General features: G+C 55.1%; 1 protein-coding gene across 1 annotated transcript in view; it reads right to left on the bottom strand.

Annotated features, from left to right (window-relative positions):
* COL23A1 (collagen type XXIII alpha 1 chain) overlaps positions 1-13,138 on the bottom strand; it is a 319,451-nt gene that overhangs the window by 16,029 nt on the left and 290,284 nt on the right. Inside the window, exons 5-11 of the mRNA XM_033096768.1 lie at positions 9,525-9,551; positions 7,859-7,885; positions 6,486-6,512; positions 2,256-2,372; positions 1,373-1,408; positions 936-962; positions 273-299 (exon numbers count right to left, since the gene is read on the bottom strand). Of these exons, the coding sequence (XP_032952659.1) occupies positions 273-299; positions 936-962; positions 1,373-1,408; positions 2,256-2,372; positions 6,486-6,512; positions 7,859-7,885; positions 9,525-9,551 (288 nt within the window). The remainder of the gene's footprint in view (positions 1-272; positions 300-935; positions 963-1,372; positions 1,409-2,255; positions 2,373-6,485; positions 6,513-7,858; positions 7,886-9,524; positions 9,552-13,138) is intronic.

Here is a 13,138-nt window from a genome sequence, read left to right as displayed (position 1 = left end):
TCTTGGGACCACACTTTAAGAACCACTGTTCTAGGCCCTGAAGTGAGAACAAATTTAATGTATTCGAGGAAGGGAAAGAACGAGTGAAATGAGTGAATGAATGAATGAGATCGTGGCTTCAGAGACCATACCTGCCGTGAGGACTCGGGTCTGCTGAGCAGGAGGGAGCCTTCCCGGGGGCCGGCCCCCATCTTGCCCCATGCCCAGCCTCTACTCCTTTCTCCAGCCACTTCCTACACCCCACCAAGAAGCCCATCCACAGCTCCCCTCACCTTCTTTCCAGGAACACCGGGCTCACCCTGAGGGGAGACAGTGGGGGTGCAAGAGAAAGGTCACAGTCATGGAGCTGCTGGCTCCTCTGGAGAGGTAACTCCATGAGCCTGCCCAGCACAGCCCAGAGACCCCACCCCCTCAGAGGGCAGCACATGGCTGGTGGGGCTTGGACTCCACTCCCAACCTGGTCCCTCCCAAGCTGAATGAACCTGGGCAAGTCACTGCTCTTGAAAGCGGGGATGTGATACCCCCAGCCTCGGAGGATTACTGCGAGGTTGGACAGGATGTACCGAAACCCCTGGCTCGCAGCAGGTGCTCACTAAATAGAGCTCCTTTCCCACCCTTCCCTCCTGTTCAGCCTGGGGGCTCTGGCTCCTTCAGGGAGGACCAGAGCCTGCCTTCCCATCCCAGCAGGCACTGCTCAAGGAGGGAGAAAAGAGCTGACACCTGCAGAGGGCTTTAAAAGCTCATGTGTTTTATTATTCGATCCTCACAACCTGGTGTGAAGGTAAGATAGGAAATGTTTGTCATGTCCCCATTTAACCGGTGAGTAAACTGAGGCCCAGAGAGATGAAGTAACTTGCCCAAGTCACAGAACTTGATCTCTTAACCCTGCTGCCTGGGCTTCAAGGGGGGTGGGATGGGGTGTGAGGAGCACTCACCTTGGGCCCCGGGGGTCCCTTCGGGCCCTGGAATAAGAGAAGGTGTTAAAAGTGATACTGGCGGCTGCTCCTGTCTGTCCCTATTGTCCACAATTTACAAAGGGCAACACCAAGGGCTAGGGAGGAGGAGGCAGGGCTGGTGCTGGAACTGGCCTGTTCCAGGCCTGACTCCTTGCGTCTTAGACAGCGTCTCATCAGATATCCATCAGTGACAAGTGGACTACAGGCTCCCTCCCAGGGGTGCGGGGTTGTGAGAATTCTGCTGGGGCTGAGGGCCTGTCCTGTCCCTTCCCACTGCTGGCGGGGGCAAGAGTTCGGATGTGCACACATGTACAGCCACATGCATGACCCTGGGTGGGTATGTGCGGGAGAGAGGCTTCCGGGCCTGGAACCATGGTTCTGCCAACCCAAGCCTCTGAAATGGTCTGGGTACTGACCGTCTCGCCGTCTTGTCCAGCCTCTCCTTGGGGACCCTGAGAACACATAGAGGAGAGAGATGAGGGGATGCAGGGACCCCACAGTTAGCTGAGCCCACAGCGCTGGTCCAGCCCTGGGCTGGGCTCCGAGCACATTCACTTATTTCATCCTCACCAAACCCTGAAAAGTGGATGTCATTGTCCCCACTTCATAGATGAGAAAGTTGAGGCTCAGGTTGTTATGTGCCCAATGAGACACGGAATGGATGAACCGATTGAGTAGCTGTTCTGAGAGGGGACCCTGGTGGCAGTTTGGTGGAAGTGAAGAACAGGTTGGAGTCTCTGGGTTAGGGAAAGAGGTAGTAAATGAGGCCTGGCCTCCAGGGTTTGGTTAGAACCATGGGAGGAGGATGACTGAGGCTAACTAGTTAGTACTGGGGGGAGTACGGGGGGGGGGGAGAGAGAGAGAGAGAGAGAGAGAGAGAATCAGGTTGGTAAAGATCTGCAGAGAAAGGGTTCATATGGGGGTCAGGGCCAGGGTTAGAACTGGACTGAGACTGCAACCAAGGTCAGAGTTAGGGTGTACAGTTCCATTAGGGGTTAGAGTGTAGGGGTGAGATGTGGGTTTGGAGTCAGGGTCAGAATCTGTAGGGGTGAGAGTTAGGGTTTGGATAATAGTCTCATTGGGGTCTGGATGAGGATTTGGGACTGAGTTTGGGGTGAAGGTCTAATTGGAGCCAGGGCCCCAGCTGGTGTTAGGTTTAAGGTCTCACGAGGGTAAGGGTCTGGGTTGGGGTCAGGTCTGGGTCTGGACTGGGGATAGGGCTGGGCTTGGGGTTCAGGGTTTGGGGTTTCGATAGGTACAGGACCAGGTCCTGAGTGGTCCAGCTTCATGCCCTCTTACCGCTGGGCCTGGTGCTCCCCTGGGGCCATCTTTCCCAGTGTCGCCAGGAGGGCCCCGGGCCCCCGGGGGTCCAGGGGGTCCTGGAGGCCCAGCTACTCCATCTTGCCCTTGGTCTCCCTGAAAGAGATGGGGTCTGACATGACTCTGAGGGTGAGGGCAAGGAGTTCCACTCTTTAGAGAGAAGGCCCCTTAGATAGGCAGCCCAATGCCTGCCCCTTCCCCAGCCCTCGGCAGGCTCAGGGGAAAGGGCTTTGTCGTTGGGCCTCTTGTGACTTGTTGGTGGCCGCACGAAGGGACAGGTCCTATACCTAGGCATAAGAGGCCAACAGGACCTTTTACACTCCAAAGAATGTACCATCTCCCCACCTATAGTGTTTAGGCGAGAGGTGACGCACGCTGAGCGGGGGAGGAAGCACGTCTGCCCAACCAGCCCCCTTCCTCTGAAAGGGGACTCGTGCCTCCTCAAAGACCTGCCCGGATGGTCACCTCCTGCTTCCCTAAGTGATGGAGGTGCACTCTTGGGCATTTGCTCCAGAGAAATGAAGACTTATGTTCGCACAAAAACCTGTACACGAATGTTCATAGCAGCCTTATTTTTAAGAACCCCAAACTGGAAACAACCCAGATGTCCTCCAAGGGCGAATGGTTAACCAACTGGGGTACATCCACCATGGAACAATGCTCAGCAGTACACAAACAGGAACAAAGTACTGAAACGAAGCCACTTGGCTCAATCTCACGGGAATAATGCTGAGGAAAAAAGCCGACCTCAAAAGGTCACATACTGTGTGATTGCATCTATGTAACATTCTTGAAATGGTAAAATTATGGAGAGGGAGCAGAGATTGGTGGTTGCCAAGGGTTCGGGAGTGGGCTGGGAGGGAGATGACTGTAGCTATAAAAGGGTAGCATGAGGGATCTTGTATGGTAGTTGCACGAATCTATGAGGACAATAAAAGTACATAGAACTAAACAGACACACAAATGAGTAAAATGGGAAAAGCCTGAATAAGGTTGGTGGATTGTATCAGTTTCCTGGTTAGGAGATTGTACTACAGTGCTGTAAAATGTCACCACTGGGGAACCTGGATGACGGGTACATGGGTTATTATTTATTATAACTGCGTGAGAATCTACAATCACACACACAGACACACACACACACCACACAAAAGGGTGACAGAGCACCGCATAGTCTCATGCAGCACCTCCCCCCGACCCCAGATCTCAGGCTACTGTTAGTCCCGGGTCAGACCTCAGGCAGCCAGCCCCTCACCTCACAGCCCCACCTGTAAGGAGGGAAGACCACAGTGCCACAAACACTTCCTGCTGCCCCGGCAGTGCCCGCCCAGCACCGGCACAGGGCACAGGCATGGGGCATGCCGTTTGGGAATGAGTTTGGGGTCAAGGTCCCAGTGCCTGCAGCGCCCAACCTTCCTGTAACCAGGAAAGGAAGAGGCCTTTTGTGGAGCAGCTGCTGTGTGCCCAGCCCTGGTGAGCCAGGATGTTCTGGGGGTTATCTCATCCAATCCTGTGACCACCTGGCCAGGGCCCTGCTCCTGTCCTATTTTACAGAAGGAGTGACTGAGGTCAGAGAGGGTAATTATTTACTCAGAGTTACAGAGTTAGGAACATGGTCTCCTTAGAGTTTGCTCATCTATGGGCCTCCTGATGGGAAAGAGCTCACCTCTCTAGCCAACTGCTCCTAAGACCTAGCTCACTAGTTTTCCCAGTGGAAAACTTAACAGAAGCTCTCAGTGCAGTTCTCACCAGTCTGACATGGCCAGGTTCTGACCGAAAGGGTAGAACTCCAGCCCAAAGTAAAGGAACCTGTGTTTGGTTAGGTCACCCAGCCCCGGGTGCTGATGTTGGTGAGTAATTCCTGTTTCATTTTATGCTGAATCAGGAAGACTTGGAAGGTACCCTGTCCTCTGTTGCTCTTTTCACAGCCCAGGGGCCCAGGCTGGGAACCACTGGCTTGGACTCCACTTATCAAGGCAGAAAATGGGTTTAGACATTTGAGCAGGTCCTAGGAGAGGTTCTTAGGTTCTACCCCGGCATTACTCAGGAAATGAGGCCGGCCAGCTGCTTCCTCCTCCCACAGGGATCGGATGGCTGAGGTCTAACCCTGGAAATTCGGGTGAGTTGAGGGGAACACACCAACCATCAGGCTCGGACATGCCACTTGCCAGTCTACCTTGAGGACATGGTGATTGAACAAAAGACGGTCTCTACTTATCAAGCCCGGATTGAGCCGTGGGAAAACCATCTACAGCAAACAGGTTGTGTAGTCAGAAAGGCAGGAGGTGATGTAGAAAACCAGAAGGCCATTTCTGGAGGCAAAGCCACCCACCAAAGCCCAGCGGAGGGCAGTTTGGTGACTCGGAGTGGCAGGCCACGCTCTCTGAGGACAGCCGCTCTGCTCTGCTGATGCCCACATGGGAGGCGCCTCTGCAGTGTGGCCTTGCCACTGCCCATCAAGAGCTGGGGTCTATTTCTCCCACACCCCCCTTGACCCTGGGTGGGCCCTGTGACAGATGTGACCAATAGAACGCAGTGATATATTCCAGATATAGCTCTTAATGGGCCTGGCAGTCCTGGCTTCCTGCCCCTTGGAATGCTGTTCTTGGAGTCCCCGCTGGGATGCCCACCGCCATGCTGGGGGAAGTCCCAGCCACATAGAGATCCTCTCCAGCTGAGTTCCCAGAGGGTGCCATCACCTCAGACTCTAAGCCCCACTGCCTCTGCCTGCAACAGGAGAGGCACAGCCAACCCAGGGGGTCATGAGAAATAGTGACACGTTGTTTGAGCCACTCTCGGGGGTGGAGGTTGTTTCACAGGGGGCTAGACCATTGGGGCAACAGGGAGTCTACCCATGAAGAGGGGTGGGGCTTGGGGAGGGATCTGCTCCCCCATGACACCCACTGGGGGAATTCTAGTCTGCTGAGGAGTGCGTATGTCTGTTGTGAAGATCAGCTTCCGCATCCAACAGGAAGCAGGCAGGAGTTTTTCTCAGCAGCTACCAACTCAAGACCAAACTCAAGGGTGCCCTTTCTTTGACTTCAGGGACATCTCACCAACTGTATGTGGCCCTGCCCTCGCCCTTCTATCAAAGTCTCAGCACAGAACAGCTGTGTCTTGGCAGCAGGGGAACTCAGCCTGGCCACCCCCTTTCTCCTGCTCCCCTCCCCACTCAGGGCTCACGACTACCCATGATGAGGGCCCAGCTGGCCTCATTTCACAAATCAGGCTCAGAGTTATGTGGTTGCAGAGCTGGGACCAGCACCTAGCCCAGTCTGACTGCAAAGCCCAGCCCACGCTCTCTGCACGCAGCCCCCCTTTCCCTTTCATTCCCCTGTATACAGTGCCCTCCTCTCTCTTGCCCTTCCTTCCACTCCCGCCTCTAGCCTGGGCAGATGCTTGCTGAGGTGACTGGCCTGCTGGCTACAGTTTCCACCCCACAACCTTCTTAAACACACCCAGAAATATACCACTCTCCTGCCTTTCTCATGCCCACCTCTCAGTCTCTGCAGTCAGGTTGCTGCTGCTGCCTGCCCAGGCCACTTAAGTGACCCTTTGCCAAGACCCACTTTTGTGGGGCCCATCCCATCTGGGGTTTCCACTCTGCTTCAGCTTCTGCTGAGAGGACCCCGGTTTGGCATGAGGCACTTCTGAGTCCTGGTGACTAGAGAGCACCAAGGGCTGGGGTGGGCCGGCTGAGGGTCCCATCTACTGTTCCCATGTGGGATGCTGAGTGCCTTCTTTTATGATTGCAATAAATCTTCAGCACAGAGACTTGGGGTAGGGGCTGTCACCCCCACTCACAGTTGGAGAAACTGAGTCTCAGAGGGGAAATTGAATCACTCAAGGTCCCTTGGCTGGTAAGCGGCAGAGCTGAGCTTGGGCTCAGGGCTGCTGACCCAACAGCCTTCCCTCTTCCTGGGGTGCCGGCTGCCCTCAGGAAGGTCAGTCTCTGGTCTTGGAACAGTGCCAGGCCCACTGTCCTCCATCCATAGTGACACATGTGCTATAGATGCCCAGTCTGTGCCAGACCAAGGTGCTTGGGACTTCCATCCAGCAGCAGCCATCTAAGTAAAACCACTCACAGGATACACAGTGGGCGGGAGGAGGGACTCCTCACTCACCTCCGTGATGAGCTATAGGGACACGCCTTATTATAATATAAAACAAACCGTATAGGTGGGTGAGGGGGCCTTGCTCAGTTCTTACCCGGGGGCCAAAGTCTCCTGGTGCACCCTAGGAACAAAAAACAGGGAGGTATGTTACCACTGCTTTTATTACCTCTTCACATATATTGAGCATTTACTGCGTGCTCAGAGCTTCACATACATGGTCTCATTTCATTCTACCAAAAATCACATGTAGGCTCTATAATTCCAATGAGGAAATAGAGGCACAGAGAGGCTGAGTAATCTGCCCAAGGTCACACAGCTAGCAGATTCAGGCCTTGGAACTGGTGGTCTGTTACCCATCACCAGCTCCAGACACGGTGGAGCGGAGACAAGCTGCCCCTACTCTGTCCCCTTGGAATCCCCAAACCGCAGACCAGTGAGGGATGACCATTAGTTGATTAATTGTTTTAAGTCACCAACTTTGGAGGCAGTATGTTATGCAGTGATAGACGCTAAGACACTAATTTCTTTTTGGTTTCAAAGCCCCTGCCTTTATAATTTCTGCAACTCGATGGCATCAGCCAGAACCAGCAGGAAGGCAATCACCGCACCTGTCAGCTACATGAGGCTCTCATCTTCTGCAAAGAACACAGACCATCACCTCAGGCAGTCTTCCCCAGGGCTCTGTGAGGTTGGTTTCCATTTACGGATGGAGAAACTGAGGCCCTTTGGGATGCAAACCTGGGGCTCTGAGCAGCAGAATCTGCGCCTGGCTTAGCCCTGATGGACTGGGACCCTGGCTGCCCTTTACTAAGTGATCCCCAGCGGGGCAGGAGGTGTGTGGCCCAGCTCTTTCCTGGAGGTGCACAGTCTGTCCCGCTACCTAGGTCTTCCCTGGTCCCTCCCTCCCCTAATCCCACCATGGGACCCACATATCTCCCCCCTCTCCTACTTCCCTCGGAGGCACTCGGAGGTCCCAGCCCTCCAGGACTGCAGCTGTGACATTTAGTCACAGCTGTGACCAAATGCAGCTGTGACCAAATGCCAGGGGAGTCCTTGTCACAAGGGGCTGCGAGGGTCCCAGGGGCAGCTCTCCACCATGTTTTCCTGACAGGGGTGTCCTCCCCACAAAAAATGCCATCAACAGTCAGTGTTTAATCCTTTAGGCTCTCCTGGCAACCCCGCCCCTTTTCATGATAAACTACTTTGGGAACTGTCGTTCTGGGCAGACTGCTTTGAGTTCGTTCCACTCCGCTGCCAGGAGAACTCAAATTCAACCCTCTGGGCACTTTAACTTGTAACCATTTTAGGGGAAGGGCACTACTCGCTCCACTTTACAGATGAGATAACCAAGGCTCTTGGAGGGGATGTGACGTCCCCAAAGTCACACTTTGGAACTGGTGTTTGGAGGCAGGTGTTTGGCATCCTTCCTCAGCCTACTGCATCTGGACAGCCTCCAGCATCACTTACCTTTTCCCCCTTGGAGCCTGGAAGTCCCTGGAGAAGGAAGATGGAAAAAGAACAGGAGTGAGTGAGCAGGACTAGGCTGCCCCCTTTCCACTTCCCTAAGGCTTTGAGGGCAGAAGGGCCCATGAGGCTGAGCAGAGCGGTGGGCAGCCGAGTGGAAAAACACACAAATCTGTTAGTCTTTAGCAAGACTACCTGTGCTGGCCCCAAAGAAGTGCCACACCCCAGTCGTCAGCATGAGGGACACGGGTGGGAGATGGGGGGTGGGGGGAGATGTTGGGAGGGGGTGACTGGCATTCTCTCTGGACAGGGGCACATGTGCTAGTCACCGCCCCACCCCAGAGAGCAGAGACCTCCCTGTTCAGCACCCGCTGTGCCTGGGTGCCAGTGAGGAGGCCACTGCTCATGGAGTCTGGGTGGCTCCACGCAGGCCATGGTGGCTGCCATCACTCCCTGGTTGCAGGGAAATATTTCTCTTTTAGTCTTGCCAAGTTATCAGGCTTTCTAGGAAAGAAGGTCCAGCCACAAGGGGCTCAAGAGTCCCTGGGATGGGGGCCGGGCTGGGGCCAGCCAGACTGTGGCCGCCACTCTTGGTCAGGGACTGATCTACTCACTGGCCTCCATCCCTCCCCAAACCATCCATCATCCCTTCAGCCTAGTAATGGATTTGCTTGTTCATTCATTCAACAGCTCATCCATCTAGGTATTCAGTATTTCCTCCATTCGTTAGTAATACACACACCATCTTTCAACCCTTCATTTGTTAGCTCATTAATTTCTTCACTCACGTATCTGCTCAACCAGCCTGCCTTTCTCCACCCACTAATTCACTTACTCTTCAATGCATCCAACTACTTGTACAGTTATTGATTCATTACCTCACTTGACTGTCCTTCTATCCATTCTTTCTTCCTTCATCCATCTGCCCATCCATCTGTTCATAAATCCATTCGTCTATCTATCCATTCATCAGTCCATCCATCTGTCCAACCATTCATCAGTCCATTGGTCCATCCATCTGTCTAACTACTGATCTATTCATCTAGCCACTCAGCTAGCCATCCCTCCTTCCTTCCATGCATCCATCCATCAGTCCATTTGTCCTTCCTTTCATCCGCCCATCTATCTATTCACCTGTCTTTCCCCTCCCCCCTCCCTCCCATCCATCCATCTCCACCCAATCATTTATTTAATGATGCCATCTCCCTGGGCATCTTGCTCTGCTGAAGATGCCCGTGGATCACAGGCTCCTGGCCCAGATGTTGAGAACGCCTCTGCCCGATGCCTACCACAGAAGTATTGGGACTGTATGGGAGATGGTCTGCGCCTGGGGTCTGCTGGGAGGGGCTTGCACATTTTGGGGACTGACTAGAAGCCAGGGACAGTGCTGTCCACAGCTCTCCACACGCCCAGCATCACTGTGGGGAGGGCTAATGTGCCTCTTTGACAGATGAGAAGCCTCAGGTTTGGGAAGTGAAGAGGCCTCTCTAAGGTTGCACAGTCAGTAGGTCATGGAACTGGATTTGAACTAAAGTCCGATGCCCAGCTGACTTCTCTTTGAGCTGAGTCAGGTTCTCAGGGGCCCTTCCCTTTGGTGCCCCATGGTCACTCCCAGCACCAACGTGGCACCCCCATCCCAGGACCGCTTAGAACCACTCTCATCACTTACGGGCTTGCCATCCAGACCCAGTGGTCCCTGGAAAACGAGAGAGAGAGGACATTACACATGGCAAAGTCATTTCCTCTGTGTGTTATGACCCAGAGACACTGCTGAGTGACAAGAAACAAAGCCTGTCTTGAGCCTGTGGCCTGGGTTTATTTCATGCAAATTCAGGGTGGGGGCATCTGGGTGTTATTTGCTGCCCAGAATCCCCTCCTCTGACAACAGAGCCCTGTTTCTTCTCCCAAAACACCCCCATCTACACCCATGGGGTTTGGGCGTGAGACTGCATCCCCTCAGCTGGGGTGATTGGTTCAGGAATGACTGTCATGCCTGGGACTTGGAACGGTGGTGCTTCCGGGAAATGGGGTAAGCCTGGAGCTCCTGGGGCAGCATGTGGCTTGAGAACAAGGTAAAAGAGAGGAAAGCAGAGCTGAGAAACAGAGAGAAAGGGCGGAGGGCCTGAAGCTGAGACCACCCTGCACTCTGTCCGCGAGTACATTTTCCCCCCTCAAGCCAGCTTGAATTGAGTTTCTGTTACTTGTAATTTCTTATGGACTGAATGTTTGTGTCCTCCACCCAAATTCATATGTTGAGCTCTAACCCCTAAGGTGATGTATTAAAGAGGTGGGCCTTCGGGAGGTGATGAGAACATGAGGGTGGGGCCCCATGAATGGGATTAGTGCCCTGAGAAAGGGGCCCCAGGGAGCTCCCTTCTGCCACGTGAGGACACGAGGAAAAGTCGGCTGCCTGCCACCTGGGAGAGGGCCCCCACCAGAACCTGACCTCGCTGGCCCTGATCTCAAACTGCCAGACTCTAGAATTGTGAGAAATAAATTCCTGTTGTTTATAAGCCACTCAGTCTGTGGTACTTTGTCACAGCAGCCCAAGTGGCCTGAGATATAACTGAAGCATCCTGAAGGCTCTTTCAACTCCCCGCATTGCTGTGGCCTTTGCAGGCAAACGTCAAGGCTGACGGAAGCCAGAAAACACAAGGGTGAGTCCTGAGAACCGGGGCATCTCAGGGGCCCTAGGAGCTCTGTGCTGTCTGTAGGGGGGCAGTGACCACAGTACAGTGCCTCACTGTGCCCCCTCCACCCCACTAACAAAGCCTCTGTGTGGGGTGTAGAGGAATCCAACGAGGAGAGGTAGTGTTGCAGACCTGGTCCGTCTGCTCTCTGCTGAACCCGTCCTCCTCCTGCCACTGTCCCCTCATCCCCCACCTACTCCTCTCTCCAGAGCCTTTGCACACATCGCCTGTCTCTGTGCATCATCTTCAGCTCAGTTACCCCCTCTTCCATGAAGCCCCCAGGCTTCTCCACTTCCCAGTCAGGCTGTCTGTCCTTGTGCCAAGCACATATTCTAATTGTACCATGTGATAAACGTATTGTCAACGTGTGGCCTACATGGGTCCTCCAGTTGATTCGGGAAAGGGTCTGACCCCCACGTCCCCAGTGCTTGGATGAGACCTGGCATGGAGCATGTGCTGATCAGTGTGCCCCGAGTCAAACCGAGGAAAGGTGAACCATATGCAAATGTGCACAATACAGCGTGGAGAGTGAGCGGTGGGCAGGGGTTCTGCCAGTTCCAAATAGAGAGAGGGCACGGTCAGCTCTGGGGGGCACTGGAAAAGATTAGGGAGTGCTGCCTTGAGAGAGTAACACTTGGGGATTTGGACATAGCAAGTGTGTGCGTGTGTGTGGGCCACTGTGGGCAGAGAGAACCCAGCAAAGGAGGGGAGGAGGGAGCGGGCAAGGAGCTGGGGAGCAGAGGGGCAGCTCAGCTTTAGCATCAGCCCGCACCCCTGGTCCGCCCCGTCACCCCCAGTGCTGCCCTCTGTGGCTGCCCTCCCTGCCCAGCTTGGGGTCCTCTGTGGGCAGGCCAGCCTCTGCCATTCAGTCGCCTGCGCCCCTGGTCTCTCCAAGCTCTCTGCCCTCGTTCCCATCTTCATGTCTTTGCTTGAGCTGCTTCCTCTGTCGCGATGCCCTTCCTGCCTCCTGTTTCTGGTGAGAGCGACTCATCCGTGGGGACGCTCTCCTGTTCCAGGAAGACTTTCCTGGCCCCTGCAGAGCTGGTCTCCCCTCCCTTGGATCTGGGCACAGCCTGGGAGTTGGCGACCTTTCCTGCTGGGTCCAGTGGTAAACGACCAGTTTCCCTGGATCACTTCCACACCGCCCTGAGCGGAGACAGCTCATCTGCTAATTCGCCAGATGCAGTGACAGTGGCCAGCCCTCGCTGTGCTCCTGTCAGGGTCTTGCTCCAGGCAGGAAACCAGGGCAGTTCTGAAAATTGGCCTCATAAGTGCTTCCAGCCACCAGCATCCCTGCTGTGTGTGTGTGGGGGGGTGGGGGTTAGATGTCAGGGTGATGGCCTGGGGGCAGCTGGGGTCCCAGGAGAGGGGGTGTGGCCCATTCCAAAGTCTTAGGGGTCCAGGTCTTGGGGGCTCCTGGTAGCCCCAGCCACAGCTGCAATCCCGGTCCCTGTCATCTGAGGCGCACCAGGAGTTGGCCCAGCAGGCTGGTCTCTCGGAGGCACCTGGCTGTTCTGATCCCTGGCTTCACACGCCCGATGACTCCTCCCTTCAGCCGTCTGATAAAATTGGGCCTCACTTTTCCCCCAGCCCCCACGCTGCGGCCCTGCTAGGCCTCCTCAGGGCCATGCCCCTGGGTGTCTCTACCCTGGGCCTCTCCCTCAGGCTTGGCCTTCTAGCTGCCACAACACACATGGGACCCAGGCCCATCCTAAGGCTGTTTTGGGGGCTCTTTGTGGTCCCACACTCGGTCTTAATCACCACAGCAGCCCTCTGAGGGACGTGTTGCCATCTTGTCTTACACAACAGGAAACTGAGGCCCAGCAAGGGGTCGACTTTGCCTAAAGCCACGTGGTCAGTAACAAGCTGGGGCTGGAGCTGGACGGTGCTTCAGTTCTGTGTCCACTCTGCACTCGAGCCCTTGCCGTGGCCTCGCCTGGCGTCCGCCACCCCCTCTCCTCTGGTCTGCCCTTGCATGACGCTGTTCAAATCTTCCCTGCTCCGCCCCACGGTCCACTGGAGCTCCCCTGCCCAGGAGCCCCCAGCCTCCTTGCCCAGCGTGGCTGCCACCACAGACTCTGTGCCCAGACCCTGGGTGTACCTGTGCATCTGCTGAACTGAGACTAAACGCAGTGCAAAATTCGCCCCTCTATACATCCGCATGGATTAAAAAAAAACCCCGTAATGCAGCCCGAAATAAAAAGGAGACTAAGGTGCAGCTCAGAACTAAATAAGGCTCTTTCCTATTTCTGTGCCAGGAGGGAGGACACAGTGGGCCCCACAGCTAAGTCACCAGTAGCTGGGGACAGGAACTGGCTTCAGGGCCTGGATGGCATGATGAGTTCAAGGTGCCCCGATAAAGTGTAGGACACAGAGCAGAACAGGACACAAAGAGAGCACCCTGCCCCTGGGGACCACAGAGGGGGAGACTGTCCAGGGCACGTTCCTCAGCTTGGACTTGGCTGCGCCCTGCCATGCCCCTCACGGCGCCTGCCTCACCGCAGCCCTGGGAGGCAGGCACCATGGCCCCATCTCGCAGACACAGGAGCAGAGCCAGTGGATTGTCCAGGGGCTGAAATCAGCCCTACTCTCC

Source organism: Rhinolophus ferrumequinum, chromosome 24 (assembly GCF_004115265.2).
Source record: "Rhinolophus ferrumequinum isolate MPI-CBG mRhiFer1 chromosome 24, mRhiFer1_v1.p, whole genome shotgun sequence".
Lineage (NCBI taxonomy): Eukaryota > Metazoa > Chordata > Mammalia > Chiroptera > Rhinolophidae > Rhinolophus > Rhinolophus ferrumequinum.
Note: the sequence above shows the minus strand (reverse complement) of the source record. Positions and strands in the feature narration are given on the sequence as shown.